Below are 13,860 nucleotides of genomic sequence, written 5' to 3'. Positions count from 1 at the left end.
ATGAGTCCGCTTACCGGGATGAGGTGCAACAGCTGACTGTGTAGTGTAGAGACAATAACCTGCTCCTGAACACATCCAAAACAAAGGAGCTCAATGTCCATTTTGTTTTTCAGAAATAACAAAATCGACATTTATCCCAATCTCATCGGTGGGACCTGTGTAGAAAGGGTCAGTGACTTCTGCTTTCTGGGAGTCCACATCAAGGAGAAGCTGAAATGGAATAAGAACACTACACTGACCTGACCTGGAATAAGAACACTACACAGCTGGCAAAAAAGCACAAAAAAGACTCCTGTGTCCAAAAAATACTGCTTGTGTCTTTTTACTGCTCCACCATGGATAGCATCCTCACATACTGCCTCTGTTTGCCAGCTGCACAGCGGCAAACAGGAAAGAACTCCAGAGGATCACCAAAATGGCTGAGAAGGTCATTGGGTGCCCTCTGCCCACACTGGAGGACCGTCATGGTTCTTACTGCCTCAGGAGAGCCAATAACATCCTGGAGGACTCTTACCACCTGGGCCACTTCCTGTTTGAGCTACTGCCGTCGGGCAGACGGTACAGGGCCATCAAAACCAGGACTGATAGACTGGAAAATAGCTTTTTTTCCAACTACGGTAAGAGCCCTAAATAACACTTGACTGTAATACACTGATGCAACTGACATTACCTCTGTGTCATATTCATCCTGCAATATCCACTGTACTGTATATACACACTACAGCTTCTCTGCACCATATGTACATACCTTTTTAATCTGTGTTATAGACTGTGCCTATTTAATTGTATCTCATCTTGTTATATTGTGTTTTTATTATCACAAAGTTTTTATGTATAGATTTTTTCGTCTCTTGCACTGAATGGCCTGCACCGACCTTACCTTTCGTTGCGCTTGTTGTAATGTGAGTGACCTTTTTAATGGTCTGTCAAATTTTGAGACTGGGAGAAATCCTACGCTAAGAAAAATAGAATTAGAATTGAATCACTACGATCAATCACTGCGATCATTGCATAGTGAAAGATTTAGTTTCTAGATGTCACTTTTTTTCAGTGTTGTGGCAAAATGATCAAAAAGCTTAAGTGTGCATTTTTCCATGTGCTGCTCATAATTTTTTGAGTTTTTCTAGATGTAGGTATTTTACAAAATAATAACATGTATCCAGCAGGCTATGACAGAAAACCTCATGGGTCCTGTGATTAGGAATGTCGCAGTAACAAAAGTGCTTGCTTGTAGGTTATGTCGCTTGTAAATCAGTGCAAACATGCATTTTGCTCCTTAGGCAAGAAATATTGGACAGCTTGGTGAGCAGCATCTACAAACTGTGCATTTATCAAATTAATCCATTCAGGATCAAGATGTAATCCCACTCGTTTTTCACAATCCTTCAAAATCCATGCCAAATGACGACTGTGTGGCTGGTCTCATGAGACTGAGAGATAGAGCATGAAATGACAACAGCGAAGGAGGCAGATCGTACTGTCACATTCTCTATCACCACCTGTGGTGTAGGCACACATCTATAAGAAGGAGATTGGTGTCTCCGTCTGAGGCTGTAAGAGTGATGAGAGGGGGTTTAAGGTGGGGTGGGGGGTATGAAATATGAGAAAAGGGAAAAAGTTGAAAACAAAGGAGAACAAACCATATACATACAGAAGATGTGGAGATGGATGGTTAAGTGAACAGGGTTAGATGCTGAGCAGATGAAGGGCTTTGGTGAGAGTTTGATCGGCACACTTTTCTACCCATTTGTATGCTTTTTTTTTTTTAAACACCTCTCATCCAGTTCTCCCATGGACACAGTATGCCACAGGAGTATTACCTGAAGGATGTGTCACTATAATGGAATCTAGCAAGCCAAGAACACTTCCTTTGTAAAAGCATTGAGTAAAGGGGCTAAACTGGTACTTACTGAGCTCACTGCAGGCTGTGGCCTCACTGAGGTCAAGATCATTTGAGATTATACGGTAAATGGCCATAGGTCAGTTTGATTGTCAACTAAAATCTGGAACAGAGAATAGTGTTTATACCTTTCCGCTAACTCTTTTCTTAAAGCTGCCGGAGATGAAAGTGTTTTAGTGTAGGCCTCATAGATACATACAAAACATAGACCATTTGCTTGGAAATTTCCACCATAAACACAATTTTCTTGTTAAGTTTTAAACATTGCATTTGCAGTGCCGTAAAAAGATGCATAGAAGTGTTTTTACTTAATTTTCATAGTGATTACTTGTGTTTCTTCACCAGACTAGAAGAACAGTGATTTGCTTGACACTATCGTAGTTCTAGTTTGCTCCCGCTTATTCCCCGTGATATCACCTTACTTTGCACTGCGACAGTTGCACATGTGTATTTTTTTCCAAAAAGTAGCGAGGGCGTTTCTTTTCTAAACTTCAGGAAAATCCTCTTCTCAATCTTTAAGCTGAATAATTTCACTGTTAATTCAGCTCTCTTCACTTCCAAAATCAAAACGTACAGGTCCGCAGGATCAAAAAATTTCCCCATTCGCTTCATACGCACGTCTGAAGCGAAGCCCCGCCCACCAGCGACACATCCAGCTTGGTGAGTTTCACTGCCTGCTGAAGCGACGAGCTGCGCTCCTTTTTCTCCTCTCACAAACATAAACCACCAGTGAAAAAAGCCGGTGTGATTAGTGGCTAATGCTATCCTCGCTCAGTGCCGACTTTCAAAGATGAAAACTACAGAGAGAACGTTTACCTGCTACTACCACCGCCTCGCTGATTCTCCTCCACGCCAAATCCTTCGTAGTCCGGTTGACGTGCGGATCGGACCGCACTGTCGCACGGGAAAGATTTTGCATCTGGGACGCATCTATCCATTGACTTTGTCTGTAATCTGGACGTACGGACATTTTGTGACGCATCCGGTGTGAACGCAGCATTAGTCTGCCTGTAGGATGTCACATGGCCAGCATGATTAGGATACATAGAAGAAGACCAGTTCCTCTGTTGCTGACTTTTCACCTATTCTTTACTTGCTGTACAATTTCTCTCTCACATGTATGTTAAAATCATTCCACTTATATAAAAAAAAAACACCAAACAGCTCTCATCACTCGACGGAAACAAGGGGATAATTGACATATGCAGGTCCACGCACTGAACTGATTATGTTATTTACAGAGCTTTTTTCTTCCCCGAGAGGAAATTTTAGGATCCATACTTCTCACTGTATTTTTCTTGTTGTCTCTCTGCCTTAGATTGTGGCGTTTGTCCAAGTGTTGGTGTTGCTTCTTTGCTTTTTTCCTAAGATGAGCTGTATAAATGGATAGATGCTGTGACCTTCACATGATCTGTACGTGTAACCTGTTATATATAATGCTGTGCTGGCCAACAGTAGTAAGGAGTGCGTGCTAGCAATTTCAATTTCAATTTGTAATAAGGAGATGACTAACAATTTGTAGGTATTACAGCTTTAAAAAAAAAAAAAAAGGGGGGGGGGTATAGGAGTATATATGTGTGGTTACAGATGTAGCTTTCCTCCATTCTTAGGGAGACTGAATTAATTCTACAGTTTTTGTTTTAAAGATTGTTCAAATGACGTACCAATATTTCTGGACCACCACAACACACATACCACAGCACAAAACAACACTATGAGTGTGAAATTTCACAAAGGATCTCACTGAACAGCTTGCCATGTGCCATAATACCAAAAATGTTTTCTTGAAGCAGCATGCCAATATGTTTTAGTCTTCAATGCTACAGTTGTGAATGTGATAGGAGCACTTTATTTGAAGTTATGTGAAAGGATGTAACAAATGCTTTTGGAACTTAGTAGTTTTAAATGAAATCACAAAGTTTCTAATCTGGTATTGAAATAATTTTTGATGAAAAATGCCTAATATTTGTTGTTTTCTGATTATCTAACAGACTAGTCATACAGTTTAGGTAAGCACTATATTGTGAGCATTGTGTGTGTGTGTGCGTGTATAGTCAATATGTCTAAATTTTATATAAATCTCTAAATATTAAATGTTAACACTGAAATCTACACTCGTCAAAAAAACAAAACAAAAAAAAAAGAGTAAATAAGACTTATTTTTCACTACCGCGTATGATTAAAATGGAGATTTTTCAATCATGTTGTTGATTTAAAGTTTTTACTGCTGATATTAATGTTCTTATTGATTTTTAAGCTGTTGATTGTTTTCTGTTAAAGTTTTTGATCATGTGAAGCACATTGAATTGCCTTGTGTATGAAATGCACTATATACAAATAAATTTGCGTTGCCTTGCCATTAAAATAGTTTCCATTGTGGGTCTGAACTAGTATTTCTACTGTCGTTTAATACTGATTACACACTGGCCAGACACCAGCTCTTCTTTCCTTGAGTGCTCCACATCTCTCAATGTAATTTTTTCTAAACTTACTGTAAGTAGCCCACCATCAATCAGTACGTCTCTGTTGCCAAAACAATTAGCACCAGTCCATCCGTCATTTCACCGTGACTTATAGGATTGCATGTGTCTGCCTGCTGAGCAGACTGTTCACTGTGAGGAGAACAAACAGTGAGCTGTGTAGCTGTTAGAACTGCAGAGCCTTTAACGGTGACTCTTTAAGCCAAAGTAAAGAGAGATGAAGGAATTGCTAATCTCAATTGCACTCGGTTACCTAGGATTTAAAATGACATTAAGATCAATGACCACCAACACTTTTCATCAGACTGTCAGTTTTACCATAAGGAAAAAAACAACATTAAAACACTGTTCGAGGGTGTTTTTCTCTATACTGAGGATTATTAAAGCAAACGTCATAGTATTCCTGTCAAAATGCATTAATTCTTTGTTCTGTCACTTTACAAGTACCAACAATTTTGGGTTTAAAGTGTTAATCTTCTGTGCTTCTGCAGGTTAGGTGGTTTGAAAGAGAACAACATGTGGCCAGCAGGCAGCTTTCCCTGGATTCTTTGCTTTCTTTTCGTGGTAAGCCTTCACATTCTTTGAAAATAACATTATAAAGTAAGCCATGCTTTTTAGTTTTTCAATGATATCGGCTGTACGTGACTCTTGTATTGTAAGATTTATTCTGTATGGAACAGATGTGCACTGACATAGGGCATTTTTTTTCTCGATTATTTTATTTTTGTAATCGTGTAATAATTGAAATTGTTATTGAATTACACAGCCCTACACTGACAAATGATATATTGTTCTTTTTATCAATACATCTTTACATTAACCTTTTAAAAGCACAATAATGTCCTTTAATTAGGTTTGACTGTCAGGTTAATGTAACTGATAACAATTTTATTTATATAAATGACTTACAATCTTGGATTTTTGTGGCAAGCAGACATGTTAATGCTTGTGCTTTGTTAAAATATGAAATCACATTTAAATATGAAATCACATTTAAATGTAAATACATGTTCTTGTTTGCATTTAAGTTGAATACCTGCATTTATCTTTGGTCTATTCAAGTTGAGTCAACCTTGGTGAAAAAAATGTTTTTTAAAAATTGTGTATTGTGCCATGCACCATAGCTTTGGCAAATTATTACACAGGATGCGTCAGTGGAAAGAAAAAAGGACTGAAACCCCTTATATGTTGGTGATTTTTCAGGAGTAATGTGCATGTCATGTGTTACAAGAAATATTTAATGACGTACAAATGAATGTGGCTCATTTAAGTCGGGCTTTTTTCTTTTTGTGTTCTAACAAAAAGAAAAAAAATGTTGAAGTTCGACACCTTCTTGACTCTGATTGGGTGCCAAGGCGTTTCTGGCTATAGTCGGACTATGTAAATGCATGGGGCCCCATGAGCCGCCAGGTGCCCTCAAAACAGAGACCCAGCAGAACTGTAGCTAGCCTAGAGTTCGCCTCAAGTTAAGATTTGCTAGAGCTTAACATGTTAAATTTTAATGACTCTATTAGGATTAACTGGTAAAGTGTAATAGATTGTAGTAGTCCGAAGACTATTGATGATATACTGTTTTATTTCGAACAAGTGCAATGAAACAAAAAAAACAATATTACAATAAACAAAAGATTTGATGCAGATGGATTTCCTCCAGAAAAAAACCAACAAAAACAAAACAATCACATATATTACTGCATACACATACTTTGTGTGTATGTGTTACTGGATTATGAATCCAGATTTGCCTCTTGAATAACAATTAAATCATTTTTTATTTTGATTTGTGGATGAATTGATTGTTTCAAATAAAGTAGAGCAAACTCAATTAATCACGTACATTTTCCCCATAATAAATTAAATTTAACCAGATCAAGTATAATTCCCTGTTGAATCATGATCACTGTAACATATGCATGCATATGCATGAATCTCATTAGTAGCTAATGACGCTGAGTTTTATATGAACAACAGTAATGCTGATTCCTTGGCCTGATTTTCTACAGTAGGTCAAAGTGTAAATGCACTGCCTTTAAGGAGAAATCTGTTACACTCACTAGGGTCCCATTGTTTGGAAAATCGCACCAACTTGCTTAATGGTACTCCTGTAATTTTCAGTCAACTGTCTAAATAATGTAGAGGTGACACACTGGGGACTAAGTAATGAATTTGTTGAGGGGTCTGTAATGAATAGCATTTAAGATCCTCTAGCTCTAAATCTTCTGAGGCAGCAATTAACCAACATAAAATATTGGGCCATTTTTATTAAAGCTTTCACAGCCTCAAAAAAAAAATCCTATTGTTGAGTTTGATCAAAAAAAAAAAAAGCCACTGTGTTTAATTCTTATCGCCGTGAATGAGAGTTTTCAGTTTTAATTTCTTCAGTTTGATTCTGACAGTGGATTTATTAATGGCCATTGTTATGACTTGTGCTAGTGCCCTGTGCTGCTGTGTGCAATAATCTAAGTGGGGTTTCTTTTTTTTCCCGTGATGGCCCAGAATGATCGACGATCAGCTGCCAGCATGAGCGCCAGCTCAGCTGTGGATACTGGTGGTGGCCTGGTGGTCGTATGTATGACGTCATTTACTTCAATGCTTGGAGTGACATCATATGTACGGCTGCTAAACTGCTACATGTAACATCTAATTTCTAACTAACTTGTGTACTTTGTCAGTGAGGTAAGACGGATGTTCTCACCGAGTCGTGTTTCTGTTTTCTGCCAGGGGGGCAGGGGTTTGCTGCTAAAATATAATTGGAGGTCTGGGGGGAAAAAATGCCTGCCAAGATGTATAATGTCCTTAAATACATGTTTAATTCTCAACACACATGCATGGCACTCATGTAATGAAAGTCTTTCTGCAAAGAAAACAGGGAGAGACGTCCCAACAAAAGGAAGACCTGCTCAATTAGCATAACCAGATTTTTCCAGATGAAAGCCCATGATTAAAAACAATAGGAATATTGTTAAACAGGAGATTTATTCAAGTGATAATCATCTAAAAGGAAAATCAAATACAGTTTCCACTGATACTGATACATATAACTACAACTACAACAAACTACAACTAAACTACAACCATACAACCGATGCAGATTTCTACCATGCTAAGTTTAAATGGAAGGTATGGAAACCAGATGTGAAAGTAATGGATTTCACGTACTCATGTAATTGAGTTACTTTTATGAATACTTGTACTTTTTTGAGTATGTTTCTAAATCAGCAATTTTATTTGCACTTAAGTACATTTTAAAAGAAGTAATTAGTTACATTTCTGCAGACAACTGTTACTGAGTAAATTATTGTTTTCTGTTTTAAAATAATCAACGGACATTTTGAAACTACCAAAAATGAAATGACTAGACAACAATCAAATGCATCACATCCTAGCCGACCAATCAGATTAAACTGCGCCAAAACAGCATTGAATGCTGGGTATTTTCTCAGTTTTAGAGTTCATAAATGTATCTATACTTAGAGTCTGATAATTTTTTTTTGTTATTTCATTTGTTTTTTTTTTAAATTGTACATTCTGACAAACCTTTTATTTGATACAGATCCCGTGAGTAGGATATATCAGCACTCTTTACACCTCTGATGGAAACATTAGCAATTTGCCAATCTATGTGATAAAAATGTAAAATTCCAACTTTCTAGAGGGAACATTACTTCTATATCATGATTTCTCCTTATGTCCACCTTTTGTCTAATTGTCCCTTCAGGGCCACGAATCAGCTGCCAATGAACCAATCACTAACCTGTCGCTCAGCCCTGGACTTAGGGACAGGCAAGATGAGCAGGTGCTGCAGCTGGATCAAAACCAATGTCTCAAGCTTCCCGCAAATAACGACCCACATAACCAAACTGGTGAGACACACAAAAATGTATCAGACTGATATGTGTTAAAACTGATGTAAAACTGAATAAAGAGATGACGATGCACTCAATAGTGTAGTTAAGGATGATCGGAGAAGCTTTGTATTTGTAGTCCTGTAAGAGGACTTATTGGATGACAGATTAAACTACATGTTCTCTTTCTAAAGGAGTTTTCTGTGCTCCTATGTGGGATGGTTCCTTGTGCTGGAGCGAGACCCCGGTCGGGACATCTGTAACACAAAACTGTCCCCATCATCCTGACCTTAAACCAACTGGTAAGAAGTTCCAGCTTCTTTATCACATCTGAACAACAAATACAGAGGTGCCAGGAGAGTCCGATGAATAACATCAAACTAAAGTGCTCAGCTGAACTAAGATAAAGTGAACAGATGGGTGCTGTCTTGGTTTCAGAGAAAATGAAAGGAGATAGCGTTCTAGGTCTCCGGATGAATGTCTGGAAGTTAAAAGTTTCAGAGATGGAGGACATCGTGATTGAAAGCTCTCGGTTCATTAATGGATAGGCAGGCAGATGGCACAGAACATTGGAGGATGGAGATAACCTATGAGTGTGGGTGGGGGTGTGTTTAAGCACATCTGTGAGGTATAAGGCAGTGACATTGCAAATTATGAATCACTTAAGTTTTTTGAGTGAATCCAAAAACAAGGAAATTGTATTAATCAATCCCTGATTTCACTATTGGATCGACCCGAATCAATGTCTGTTAAGTTATTGATGCATGGGCCATGAGATTTCTCATCTAGTGATAAGTGTTATGTAAGTGAAGCCCATTTACTCTTCACCTTAAAGGCACACTGCAGACTTTTTGACCTAAAGAGTTGACCCATATGAGTTATTTTAAATGATTTCTCAGGCCAATATACAGCGCTTGACAGTATCAATGCTCCGAGCGGGTCTTCCCTCTTGAAATACAGCCTATGTAAGTTTAGAGAGATGGACTGTCTTTGGTTAGGTCATGTCACCTGGAGAATGCCTGGAGAACGTATCACTTTACAGCAGTCACGTGACCACAGGCTCTGATATGCTCATTGGGCTAAGGCTTTTGCTAGTATTTTTCAACCTGTTCGACTCCTGGTCATAGCAAAAAGTTTAAAACTGCTTCTTAGGAGTTTTAAAAGCCGCAGCCGAGCCCCGGCCCCCTCTGCCAATCCACCTTCCGCCCGGTGCTGGACACCACCCCTCACGCGCCGGGTTGCCCGTCTCCCATCTGCCCCGACCACCGCGCCGACCCCCGGCGAAGGGGGCTGATTATGGCGGCAAGGCCAGGGAGTAGGGGGGAGTGCCTCTGACGCGGCGAGGAGGGCCAAGCGCTGGGCCTCCGGCCAACATCCAGCAGCAGGGAGAGGAGTGCGGCGGCACGGTGCCTTTAAGGGAGGGAGACACAGTAGAGTCGTCCTTGACCAGAATTGAGACTGTGAGTTTTTGTTAGGGTGAATTTAGATCCAAATTTGAATAAATACATTCATAGACACTGACTTCCACTCCAACAATCTAAATTCTTGTTCTCTGAGAGGAAACCGAAGTACCTGGTAATATCCCATTATTGTTCCCCTCAAATGACTTCAAGGAAGCGCAGTTAAAACTGTCATATTTGAAGACCTTCATTCCTGATGCAAAACAAAAGGCTCTGTATGTACTGTAGATTGCCTACGACTGTTCATATACTTTTTATGCTTTGCATATCAATTGTTAATTAATAGAAGTTGCTTGTTGCTAATAGAAGAACCACCATTTCTGTGGCCTGTCAAACTAATCAGAGTTGCTTTTTTGGACCCCAGAAACTGGGTCAGTGTGGGCTGGTAATAAACATTTATTATGTTGATTATTTGGCCAGCGGCCATCTCTGAGCCCATATTATGAGACAAGCCCTACAATATGAAAACATTTATAATTATGGTAAGCGTTAATTGCGTGGGGTCTCTGTTTGGATCGCTGCATCCTTAGCTCCAAGATGGTGATTGAATAAGTAAAGTAAGGCCTAATATTCTGCAGATCCAGAGGCAAGTCGTGACTGATTGAAGAGATTTAATATGATGGAATGAGGGAGGTGAGTGCAAGAACGGAGAGAAAGATTATGCCCGTGTAGACAGGAAGGAGAAAAGAAAGGACGAATTAGAAAAAAGATAGGGAAGCTGGATTCACTGAGATAGATTGTGAGAGAGAAAATAAATGAAAGACAGTGTTTTTGTAGGAGATGGCTGATACTGAAATGGCTGTGATGCTAACCATGTCGTTATATAGCTCTTTGAGAGCCGACGCTATTGCGGCTGTGCTCGGTCTTGGGGCAGACGTACATTTACAAAAGGCTGTTGAGCAGTTGATGAGCTTTTAGAGAAGACATCCAGGCTGCAGGTGTTGTTGCCAGAAACCTTTTATCTGTCAACCTTAGCCCGTTCCTAGTTCTCCTTGCATGTGGTTTCATAACTGACATTTGAGCATTTGCCAGAAACGTATTCCAAAGGTGGAATTTTCCATTTGTTTGGTAATGTCAAAAATTTCAATTTAGACTTGAGTGTTAGGACTGAGTCAGCATACGTCAAATGAAAGACACTGAAGGACACGGCCAAATCATACATTCTCTCCTGCACTTTCCACTAAACAAACAGAAGTAGTAGTCTGTGCTAGTGAGTAATGCACTAGCTGCTGAAGAAGTTTTCATTCAGTTTTGATAGATGCTGCGCTACTGTCAAGCTGCTAATGACTCATTTTTCTCTTTCTTTACAGAAAAAGTGACGAAATATTGTGATGAATTAGGTAATTGGGTCCAGGCGGGCTCTGATTGCCAGCGAGCCTTCGAGGACAAATCACAGGTATTTGCAGGAATTTAAGCAAGCTTGTAAAGATTTCTGTAAGCTTTGAATTGACCAAAATCTTGTACTTGTAGTATTTCATAGAGCCATCCACAGATACTTCACTCGTCAACACAAGAAGTATGATTCTTCAAAATCAAAAGAACTGCTTAGAGAAAATGAAAAATGACCCACCTTATAATAAAACAGGTATCTTTACTGGTCAACGACATATGCTAGTCAACCACTTATGAAGTATTTGCCTCCAAATGTTCAATACATAATAAAATGCCTGTGGTAACCTGTCTCTTAGGGCTGTATTGCAGCCGCATTTGGGATGGATGGCTTTGCTGGGACGACACTCCAGCAGAAACCTATGCTTCCCAAAACTGCCCCAATGATCATGAAGACTTTGACCCAACAGGTGAGCCTTTCTCCGATTCTGTTTATGGTCCAACATAATATTATGCATCATTACACTTAGTCACTTGTCAAATTATCATTTACCTTTAGAAATGGTGACAAAGTACTGTGAAGCAGATGGGCAGTGGTTTCATCATCCAGAGAGTAACAAACTGTGGACAAACTTTACACTCTGTACGGCAACACACGAGAAAAAGCTGAGGGTACGATGCCAGCATGGTGAACCGTTCTCTTCTCCTTGACAAATTTATGACATACATTTGGGTAATTGTTTGCTCATCAGTAAAATGCATTGATGTTTTTCCCAAAGCAGATGATGATGTTTGACAACGAGCACAAATGTCTTCAGAAAATGTCCCTGGACCCTCCGTCTAACAAAGCAGGTATGTTAATGAAAACCCTTGCCTGATGTTGGTCAATACAATGACATGTAGTTCTCAGAGGTGTCACTTAACATTATTTGTTGGGTGTCACTGCTGTAGGTCTGTACTGCAGCCGTAACTGGGATGGATGGTTGTGTTGGGACGATACTCCAGCTGGAACTTACGCATCACAGAATTGCCCCGACTTTTTTAACGAGTTTGAACCGACCGGTAAGTCGTCAGAATCATGAGCACCGTCTAAATAAACGTGTCTCATTGTAGTTTGTGTGTTTTGATTGTCTGTTGCAACCAACTCGCAAGACTCAGACATTTGTGTTTGCATGCCATATACAATTACAGTATAATATAGATTATGCAACCATGTTCAAGATCTAGTCATATACATACAGTACATGCAGACCTTGACCTTTGGCTAAATAAACCTTGTCCAGACCTTGCGGAAAGAGTATGTTTTTATGCTTAGTTGTGTGTGAAGCATTCTGAAGATGTTGGGCTGTGTGCAAATAAACAAGACAATCATAGGTCTAAATGTTTTATAGTTTCCATGTAGATATTTTGTGCTTTTGCACCGACCTTGTCCAAAGTAGAAAAAGTGCCTCAATGGGCATTATATGGTGACCTTGGTGTAGTACTTAACATCGGCGGAGGAAGCAGCAAATGCAATTGTCTGCCAAGAGGTGGCAACAAAATATTAGCCAAGAAGGCCATTTGTCTTAATTCACCTCATTCCTCCTGGTAGTAGATAGATCAAATCAGGGGCAAGCTCCCGGTGACTAGTTGTTTTTAAGGTAACAGATCTCGGGTGAAGGATGCAATTTAGGGGTTACCAGGCAAGTGGTTTACTGTCACCCTTTCATCATTTTATAATGGTTCTTTTCAGAAAAGGCAACCAGGTATTGTGGAGAGGATGGAGAGTGGTTTCATCAACCAGCGAGCAACAAGACATGGAGCAACTATACCCAATGTACAGTCAACCCAAGTGAGAGGTTAAAGGTAAAGAAAAATATGGTAAAAGTGTGGTTATTTTTCCAACTGCAATAGTTTCTCTTTTGAATCCAAGTACCCCCTTATGTCCGACTAACACATTTTGCTCCGAATTCTATAAAAACAACTATAGAGCATAATAATGGAATGAATGAGTGATAACATTTTAAAGAATCTAACTGTGTTAATAAGTGCAAAAAAAACAGTATTCAGTGCTTTCTGAATAGATTTATTTCTATAGTTTTTATAATCTCCTGCCATCTCCCTCCTGATGTAGGAAGACTGACCTTTGTATTTTCAGTTCTAATCAAGATCATTTACATCATCATTTTGTGTGTTTTGGGTTTTATTTTTTATTATTTAGCATATTTTTTATCTTATTTTGTGCGTGTTTCTTGCTGTTTTGTGAGTTGCTGATAATATTTAGTATGACTATCGTTTTGAACAAAAAAATAAACATTACAAAACCTTTTTTAATGCTTTCAATTGTAATTTTCTCCTCTCTCTCTCTCAAATACCCCCTGTAGTGCCGTCGCGCACCCCCATTTGAGAAACACTGCTCCATTGTATTGTCTCATGGATCATCCTACCGATAATATAAAACTTATATCATGTTCATGCTAGGGATGTACGATTAATCGTAAGGCAGTTAAAAATCGATTCATAGGTATCACGATTGACATCGATACTTTGAAAATTGAATCGCCGTACTTTTTTTAAACAGCAGAGGGCGCTCTATATTTATCCCTCTCTTGTCCAGCAGTGTACCGGCGGCGGAATCTGCTACTATTTTCTTTTTGGCTGCCTTCTACTCTTACATGTTAATAAATTATTCCTTGCCCCTTTAGCACCGAAAGAATATCTGTAATGTTACGTGAATATCTGTAAAAGTCAAGTTTTTCTATTAGCTCTGTCTGCTAACATAGCATCTCTTCTTCACTGCTACATTAGCTCCATGCCAACCGACCACTGGGTTACCAGCGCCCTCTGCTTGTCCAAACAAATATCTG

At 39.2% G+C, this 13,860-nt stretch overlaps 1 protein-coding gene across 1 annotated transcript in view; it reads left to right on the top strand.

Annotated features, from left to right (window-relative positions):
* The window catches only part of calcr (calcitonin receptor), a 57,495-nt gene that overhangs the window by 21,109 nt on the left and 22,526 nt on the right, over nucleotides 1-13,860 (top strand). Inside the window, 10 exon segments of the mRNA XM_028461474.1 lie at nucleotides 4,872-4,944; nucleotides 8,099-8,243; nucleotides 8,420-8,527; nucleotides 10,996-11,081; nucleotides 11,156-11,270; nucleotides 11,374-11,484; nucleotides 11,574-11,686; nucleotides 11,797-11,866; nucleotides 11,966-12,076; nucleotides 12,747-12,859. Coding sequence (XP_028317275.1) covers nucleotides 4,897-4,944; nucleotides 8,099-8,243; nucleotides 8,420-8,527; nucleotides 10,996-11,081; nucleotides 11,156-11,270; nucleotides 11,374-11,484; nucleotides 11,574-11,686; nucleotides 11,797-11,866; nucleotides 11,966-12,076; nucleotides 12,747-12,859 — 1,020 coding nt within the window. The 5' untranslated portion in view covers nucleotides 4,872-4,896.

This window comes from Gouania willdenowi, chromosome 11 (assembly GCF_900634775.1).
Source record: "Gouania willdenowi chromosome 11, fGouWil2.1, whole genome shotgun sequence".
Taxonomy (NCBI): Eukaryota; Metazoa; Chordata; class Actinopteri; order Blenniiformes; family Gobiesocidae; genus Gouania; species Gouania willdenowi.
The sequence above is the reverse complement of the archived record's forward strand: the minus strand, read 5'-3'. Positions and strand labels throughout refer to the sequence as shown.